The following is a 9,506-nucleotide window of genomic DNA, read 5'->3' on the forward strand; positions in this document are numbered from 1 at the left end:
CGTATGACGTCAAGCTAAATACAGAGTGTTGTTATCTAGATTATAGATAAGTACTTAATCAAATAAAATCTTATTAGACTCTTTAGTTTACTGATATTGAAACTTGTATGAGAGTTTTTATACGTACTAACTGTCTTTGTCATGTTAAAAATAAGATTGTTGGAAATTACGACCAATTTCTGTTTAAATACTTATTTTTTAATTATAAAAATATAACCGAAATATTATTGTTTGAAGCTATGGAGCTATGGAGTCGCTATGGAGTCTATGCAGCCGTACTTGCAGAAATTTCCTTTTCTGATTGTAAAAAAAATTAAAAAATGTACCGCTCCTGCTGTGACCAAAATTTATCAGCAAAAGCAAGCAATTACATTATTTTTGTGTAAATTACCAAGCATTTTTATAATTTTTTTTTGTCTTTTAATAATTTTTATTCAATATACTACAAATCAAAGTCAATCTTAAAATCTACTTAAATAATTTACATACAATTTCCTAACTTAAAATCTAAACATATTACTAATATACTATCCTACTTACACTATCAGCCCCATTCCGACCCCCACCCAGCCCAAAAGTGCCAAAGATGCTAGCGGCATTACCGCGCTGGATGGCAAGCGATATCTGTTGGACTAGATAGGAGCCTGAACGGGGATCGCCTCCTCTGTCACGTAGACGCCGCCCCAAGTCTCTAATCAACCTCTTGGCCTCCGAACACCACGGCCCCGCAGTTTCCACCGCGACCGGAACAAAATCGTACGCTGGTTCCAGGTTGGCGTATTTTAATCGTTTGAGCAAATAAATAAAAAATAAATTAACAATTGTATAATATATTCTCTTTATTTATTTTTCATCTTAAGTTAGGTTGTTTATAACATGAATATAAAAGTAAAATAAAAATACCGGACAAGTGCGAGTCGGACTCGCGCACGAAGGGTTCCGTACCATAATGCAAAAAAGAAACAAAAAAAAAGCAAAAAAAGAAACGGTCACCCATCCAAGTACTGACCACTCGTCGGGAGTGGTCAGTACTTGGATGGGTGACCGTTTTTTTTGTTTCCGAGATACTTGTTCGATAATGTTTTTTTTTGACATGACGCACGAAGATTTATGCAAATATCTTTATATGTGTATATAGTGGGTATTAGTGGCTACTCAGTACTCATGCATATTTTTTTTGTACGTGTACCTCCGCGAATAGTATAAAAAATAATGAGAAGAAAAATAAAATGTTTTTTTTTATAATGAAGTATAAGGACATGATGCAGGTGAAACATATTCATTTTGTAGTCTATTTTATTGTTGTCAAATATAATTTTGTTTGGTTAATCTAACTTGAACGGTTTACAAAATATGACACTTTCAATGATACACTGATGATTTTACATTATCCTGAATAACTCGAAAACAAAAGAAGATCGAGGACTGATATTAAGCATAGAGAGTTCTTAGGACCTGCCAGTACACCACCTGAAAGAATGACCAAATCCGTCGTTGGGGGCACTTCTTGTTCGCTTAGCCTGCTAGACCCTTTCAACTGTCTAGCTATCATGGTTCGTGAGATACAGCCTGGTGACAGACGGACGGACGGACGGACGGACGGACAGCGAAGTCTTAGTAATAGGGTCCCGTTTTACCCTTTGGGTACGGAACCCTAAAAAGCACATAAAAACTATAAAAAATCCATATAAACACCTTATAAAAAAACTTAACCTAGGGTGCCTCGGGCAGCGGGGCAGGGTCCAAGCAGCCGGTGGTCAGGGCCTCAGAGTGAGGAACCGACGTACTATACGCGCCGTGTCCAAAATTACCGCCTTCTGCATCTGACCCTTGATCCAACCACCCAGCGAGAGTCTCTCTAGGTGTTGGTCGAGACTCTTCTTTATATATACTTATATATATATTATCATTATTAAGAATCACTGAGGTGTTACAATGTTGTTTTAAAAAAACATCCTATAAGCGACTTAACGTCATAATGACGTCATCGGCACCAAAGTTTCGCTCTCTGCAGATTAGAAATGAAATGAAATGAAAATATTTAATTTCAGGAAACTATTGGCCCATAGAGCCTATTACAGCCCGAGGCTAAAAAACATCTCATTATTTTCTCAACCTTTTTAGGGTTCCGTACCCAAAGGGTTCAACGGGACCCTATTACTAAGACTCCGCTGTCCGCAGACTTTAAAGGGGTATCGGGACTGACGAAATCAGTCGATTTGTTCAGGAAAATAATTGGTCAATCTCATTTAGCGTCCACACGTACACAAATTAAATCACCAATTTGCATTCTGCTATTAAAATTGGCATTTTTGTGTGTATTTGCGTCCGCACGGCCCTTCGATCGGAGAATTTCATCAGATTGGCGAAAAATTGTCTCCTCTGGATACAACTTTATATATGAACCGTGATAGACAGTTGAAATTTTCACAGATGATGTATTTCTGTTGCCGCTACAACAACAAATACTAATGATTTTTTGCCGTTTTTTGCGTAATGGTACGGAACCCTTCATGCGCGAATCCGACTCGCACTTGGCCTATTTTTTCTTGCTTTCACATGTGTTTCAAGCTTTCTAACAAACACGGCGTCAGGGTCGCCTCATTTGTCTTCATTCTGCACAAATTAATTTCACAATTGACTCATCTTCGCGTGACCATAACATTGTACAATTTCTAGAAGTAGTGCATAAGCACTCGTAGTCACGTTCCCACCACACGCATGGTCACACGTGATAGTTGACGTCACTGCTGCAGCTTATCTTCCGACTGAATGTCTCGACCTTCACCAAGGAGGAGTTTTGGCCGAAGTGTCAAGTTCCGGCGGTTCCGCGGCCGGTTCCCTGACATTGCGGGGTTGCGTAATGCAACCCCGTAATGTGTGTGTTTTTAGCTTTAGAGTCTGACATCATATCCCTATCTAATCCAGATCAAATTCTTAACCTGTTATTAATCCTGATTAATCCGCCATATACGCCATTATGTATGGTACTAAATAGTTTTAGTTGTTAAAGAAAATAGAGCGAGTGGAAATTTTCTGTGGAAAACTAATTCTACTTACTCGAGTGACTCTTAAATGTTAAGGTTTTATCCTAGTTGCCTGAAAATAAAGACTGTCCATTTAATTTAATTTCATCTGACCTCGTGAAAGACGGCATCTCCGTATCGGCAGTACAAGAAGAGCTGGGTGAGGGTGCCGGCCATGTACTGCAGGAGGGACACGAGTTGCATGAAGCTGAGGATCTCCTGCCAATAAAAAATCGTTTTTCTACTCGTAGACTTTAATGGTTGAATTAAGACTATTCAGTATCGGTTCTCGACATAACTACATACATATAATGACTTCTTACGAGACAGTATAGTCAACTGTAATGAATTAGACCAATATTAAATTAGTTGATTCGTACTACTAAATAAAATATACTAATGTAAACGCACTGGCAAGAAATGTCTGTCTTGAGATAGGAATCTAAGTCTTAGACAGGCACTTGAACAGGTGTTTGAGTTCTTGAATCTGAAAGTTTTATTGAATCTTCAGAATTTGATTGACGATAATTGATGGATTGATTTGGAAGAAAGAGATTAATTATGTATAAGCGTCTCTTCCAACAAGATATCTATCAAAATGTAGAAACAACATTAATATAGTGGAATCCAAATCGTGACTGCTTGGTTAAACTTTAAGTGTAGGTATCTATATTTACCTACCTACTTATTAATAACACGGAACGGGGCGTAGGGCATCCGCTAGCTGGCGCAGTTGCGCGGAGCGGGTTAACGGAAAAAAAAGTATGAGATAATTGAGAAACGCTAACTGGCCGCGAAGCCAAGATGCCAGTCACTTACACTCCGTAGCGATCGAAACGCAACTGTCACTGTCGCACTAATATGAAAGAGTGATAGAGAGACATGAAGCTTTTCGTTGTCGAAGCGACAGCGATTGTAACCTTGGCTAGGCCGGCTGGTGCGGACGCGTGCGACGGATTTTACCTCCAATTGGCACCCGCGACCGCGTGCGTGCGCCTTGCGCCCGCTCTGTGCACCCGGGCTATCTAGTGTAATAAAAATGAATGGTACTTATTATGTGAAAATCGTTGTGTAAACTTAAGAGTAGGTAAACTTACGGAACTGAGTCTTACGGCCACTGAACACACGGTCAGGGTGGCAACCAAGAAGTATACCCCGAGTATGCCCCGCAGCACTGTATCCAGTTCCTTACTAATACTGAAATAAAACATTCGACAACATGTTAAATGACGTAAAACTTTCAAAAATTAACAGACCTAGTAGATAGCGGGCCAGGAACAGATTTCCGTCCCGGGTGAAAACTCGTAAAGTGGTTGAGGGCGATGTGTAATGGTGGATGTCAGCCGAAACTCCGTTTGTATGTTAAGGTGAAATTCGACCGAGCTCAGTGCAAGCCTACTTGAATAAAGAAAATTCGAATCTCGAATCTATGTAAGTAATCTAACATATAGTATTATTTAGGTACGTAATCTACGTAATCTTTGACGTAGGTTTAATCGCACAAATGTATATCGCTGGAACGTTATTACACATAATTATATTTTAGAGATAAAGGTGACCTGAAGGTTAATGTTCCATGTGCTTGATTGTTTATTGTAGAGATGATTACAATTTCATAACTACAAATTGTTTAAGTTTGTACTTCCCTAAAAATGTTGGTTAAAAAAATATAACCGTAGATACCATTAGATACAAAGCTCTTTTAACAGTAGCGTAAATTAAATAAACTCTAACTTCACTACGTTTGAGCTTTGCACAAACTTGGAAGTAAGTACGCATACATATCCCTCTACACTTCATACTTGACTAAGCACTTAGCATGAAAACTTAATGTGGTCCAACTCTGCTAAGTACCTACTGAGGAAGACGGAAGTACTAACGTTTCCGAGAAAATAGTTGAAAATACGTGGGGATTGGGTTATTCACTACTTCGGTATCTTTGATCTGTAGGTACTCGGTGATTACAGTCAAGGATGTGACTATAATAATCAAATTGACATGAAAATTTAGTTTTTACAAATAGGGTATACTTACGTGCAAAGCGCGCTATGCGTGCCGTGGCTCTCAATAATCCTGAGATGAGCTCGGGCATCTCTCTTCGTACTCGGCATGCAATCCTTGCCACTACCAGCAATGTCCTCAGTCTTCCGACGGAGCAAGGAAAACTGGCCGCATATAAAAATCATAATCCCGACCGAAGTACAGTCAAACGCAACATGGACAAATACGCAGTAGATAGATGCTACAATCTCGAAGATTAAAGACAAAAAGTATCCTGCAAAACCAACGTTGTCCAATGGCGCCCAGCCCGGTAAAATGTGGGGGTAGTAGCTAGCGTCAGTAGTCACCGCGTATTCCACAAATGGGGTCGCCATGAACACAATTGCGGTAATACTGTACAGTCTTAAAAGAATAGATGATATAAACGTGTGTCTATGCGTGTATTTTGCGATTATTTGCGGGGAATAATCCTCTTCGATGCCAGAATCAATGCTCGATAAAAGTTTTCCGTGCAACTGTTCGTGTTCTAAATATTTTACTTGTGAGATTATAGAAGTCCAACGTTTTCTGTTAGTGTATAAGTTAAAAAGTTTTAAAGTGCCCATGCCGCAGAAGGAGAGGACGCTGAAATACAATAAAGTCAATAAATAATAGAATACAGTTCAGATGTTCAACAACAAAAACTTAACTAACACAGCTTGTCACATGACCACGCGGCCGAAGGGACAAAAACAGAAGGGACAATAACGTCTCTGAAATGGTTTCCACTCAAATCGGTGTCAAGGTACCTTTTGGATGCCTTGACGCCTTGACGAAACCTTTCCAAAGACGCGCCATCGCTATTACAAATAAAATAGTATAAGTTTTATATCTTAATAAACTTAGTAATATTTAATATCTGAGATCAGCTACTAAAGAAGACAAATCTGTCGAAGTCCAGCCAACACGTACATATGTCGCTTATATTCTTATACGAATAACCTGTCAAAGCGTCCTTAATGCAAGCGACAAAGTCTGACATTTAGCTCAGAAACGACTCATATTATGTATAAAATAAATACCTGAAGGTCTCGAACATTCGCGTAGAGTCATCTCTATGTATTACCAGACTTACGACTTGCGTTAAATTCGTGGATATGAAGCAGATAATAGCGAATTTAGCGACCCAGTGGAGCCCAAAGCTTTGATAGTGCCATATTCCAGTGTTCCGAATAAGGCGCAGCACGGTGTTCGCTAATGCCGGGTTCTCTTGATTCCAAACTGGTATGTATCGAGACAATAAATTGCTGAATATCTGTTTAATCTAGGGAAAATATTATTAATTTAAAGCAGGTTACTTGTCTACTTATTATATACCTACTTAGTTCAAAACGATTATAATTGAGTAAAGCAAAAATGCTTTCCTGTTTTTTTCTTTATGTAGGTAACGATATGTGCCTGATTTCCTCGAATTTTCATCAACTTATCTAGTATCAAATTATTACCAATAAATATTAAAGTCCAAATTTTTATTAGTCCCCTCTGTTCTCAGAAGTTTGGGCCACTGGAGCCTATTAAATTTCAAGGATTACGTATAATATCCCCTCATATTTTAGCTCTAAAGTAATTTTGTCCTAAACTTGCGAATATTGGAGCTTCATCCTTGCCGTTTACTAGGCTTCTATGTCCTTAATGAGTCGAAAACTATTACAGTATGAGTGAAGGTTATGCGTTTTTCCTATTGACAATATAATGGTAGCTGACAGTAATTTGTGTTACAAGGGATCAAAATGATATATTTCCGTCAAGAGCGTAATTGAATCCTGAGCGTAATGAGGGATTGAAGTGTTAACGCCCCAGACGACCGGTCTGGCCTAGTGGGTAGTGACCCTGCCTATTGAAGCCGATGGTCCCGGGTTCGAATCCTGGTAAGGGCATTTATTTGTATGATGATACAGATATTTGTTCCTGAGTCATGGTTGTTTTCCATGTATTTAAGTATTTATATATTATATATATCGTTGTCTGAGTACCCACAACACAAGCCTTCTTGAGCTTACCCTGGGGCTTAGTCAATTTGTGTAAAAATGTCCTATAATATTTATTTATTTATTTATTTATTTATTTATTCAGACGAAATAATTTTGATACCGTGTGACACGTACTGCTTTTCACATCAACTATGAGGAAATTGTTATTTTCCAAAATATATATTATTTGTCCAAAAAAAATAGTATGCAAGAAAGAAAAAATCGTGTCGTAGAACAGAAAAGTATTGATCTTTGATCCCTCCTAGCAAGGAAGAAAAGTACCACTTTGATCCCTCCTAGCGGGGAAGAAAAAGCCCTTTTTCGAATAGGTGATGTAAAAAATAAATTGACTACAAAGCATAATTTTCTTGACGAACTTTACGTTTCTTTTATTTTTTGCCATTTTTATATATTGTGACCTTTTTGCCACTTTTGTGCTATTTCTAGTCAGGATCGCGAGCCCTTTTCATCCTTATAGAAGAAAAAAAGTGTACTAAATATTTCCATACATTTTTCAAACTTTCCTTATTGTTACCGCCATACAAAGTATATGGGGAAATGGTAACACATAGCAAAAAAGCTCTGCGACATTTTTTATCCCATTAGGATCGAAAGAGCTCGTGATTCTGAGTAGAAATAACACAAAAGTGGCAAAAAAGGTCACAATATATAACAATGGCAAAAAATAAAAGAAACGCTCTTAAAAGCTGATTGATTATTTAAAGTCACAGTAAATGTATCCAAATCATTCATATTCGTGTTGTTTTCCCGAATGTTTTGACCCTTATAAATAAGTACTTATCTATCTAGATACGAGGTGGAAAATCTTACCATTTTAGGGCCTTTTAATCGTATAAAGGTTTTTAGTTTTTTTGTATAACTACAGTTTTATGTCTTCCTAATCACTGTTGCGAAAATGCAAACCCTTCTGAAGAATCCTTTTTCAGCTTCGTTTTATAAGTTTCCGTTGTTGCAGGCAATGCATAAAATAGGCATTTCGCAAACGAGCTAAACTTTTGCTCATTTACGTACAGTCAGCAGCAGATATACCTGAGCGGGCAAGGTGTCCAAGAAAACATATACACTTCAATCGTCACAAAAATAAGGACATCTAAGATGTCATTTTCACGTAGGCTTTCAGTTCGTCACAAATACCTTAACTTCTGAGCTTTTCTTTAACACATACACCCTTATTTAATCACAATGACAATAACGGTTAAAAAGTCAGTGGTAACTAAGCAATCAAATTCAAGCTGCTGTCATTAATACCTACACGCACTGCCAATCACGTACGTCAGCAGCCAGGGTGCCACCAGTTGCTAAGCAGTTGTTATTTCAATGGTAACTAAGCATAAACATTTTATCTGTTTAACTTTAAACATGATGTCTGAAATTAATAAAATGCATTGTTTTCATATCCTTTAATTTAATTTAGTCAGTTTTCGAAGAGACCAGCATTTTTAGGGTTCCGTACCCAAAGGGTAAAACGGGACCCTATTACTAAGACTCTGCTGTCCGTCCGTCTGTCCATCCATCCGTCCGTCCGTCTGTCACCAGGCTGTATCTCAGGAACCGTGATAGCTAGACAGTTGAAATTCTCACAAATTATGTATTTCTGTTGCCGCTATAATAAGTAACAAGAAATACTAAAAACAGAATAAAATAAAGATTTAAGTGGGGCTCCCATACAACAAACGTGATTTTTGAGTAGTAAATATCAAATGGCATTCCGCACAGGAGTAATCTAAGTAACGCCCACTGCGGGTTCAAACCTACAACTAATTGAGTCATTCTATGTAATCAATGTATGGGAAAATGAAACAAATTAATATAGTTTTCAAACCTGTGTGACGTGATACATCTAGGTGTACTGTTTAAAATTCACCACTCTCCCCCCCCCCCCTCCACCTGACGCTCGACCCCCCCCACCTTGAAATGTGTCCCCGTTGGTAGTTTTTTGGCATTCTCACGAAAACTATAATAGATATCAAAAAAGTGTCAAGGACAGAATTAATCCTCATTAAATTTAGAACAAAAATGGTCTTATGTGTTTTATTATAAGTTGGACGGTATTCAAGCTATAAGTACTTGTATAACCTTAAAATAACAAAATAACCATACTAGTATGACGAAATGCAGAATATCTTCAAAACGGCTAGACCGATTTTAATAAAATATACCTAAAAAATCACCGCAGTGAAGCCAGCTATCAAACAAAAGAAACTACATCAAAATCGGTTCATCCGTTTCGGCGTTACGAAGTCACAGGTAAACACAGAAATACAAATTTTTTTCAACTGCACCCAATAATTTTGTAAACCGATTAATTTTGATCAATTATTTTAATGGGATCATGTCCCTTGAAGTTTTAGCTTTACGAAAAGTTAAAAAACATGGAAAACGGCCCAGTATTTTTTAAATTATCGGCATTTTCCCGATTTGTGAGTGGTTTCGTGTTATCACGCGCACG

The 9,506-nt window shown here is 37.9% G+C and overlaps 1 protein-coding gene across 1 annotated transcript in view; it reads right to left on the minus strand.

Annotated features, from left to right (window-relative positions):
* LOC134672936 (uncharacterized) overlaps window positions 1–7,959 on the minus strand; it is a 23,204-nt gene extending 15,245 nt beyond the window's left edge. Inside the window, exons 1-5 of the mRNA XM_063530924.1 lie at window positions 7,868–7,959; window positions 6,089–6,330; window positions 5,061–5,651; window positions 4,124–4,223; window positions 3,141–3,245 (exon numbers count right to left, since the gene is read on the minus strand). Coding sequence (XP_063386994.1) covers window positions 3,141–3,245; window positions 4,124–4,223; window positions 5,061–5,651; window positions 6,089–6,330; window positions 7,868–7,870 — 1,041 coding nt within the window. The 5' untranslated portion in view covers window positions 7,871–7,959. The remainder of the gene's footprint in view (window positions 1–3,140; window positions 3,246–4,123; window positions 4,224–5,060; window positions 5,652–6,088; window positions 6,331–7,867) is intronic.
* Between the last annotated feature and the right edge of the window lie 1,547 nt (window positions 7,960–9,506).

The sequence above is a fragment of the Cydia fagiglandana genome, chromosome 1 (assembly GCF_963556715.1).
Source record: "Cydia fagiglandana chromosome 1, ilCydFagi1.1, whole genome shotgun sequence".
NCBI lineage: Eukaryota > Metazoa > Arthropoda > Insecta > Lepidoptera > Tortricidae > Cydia > Cydia fagiglandana.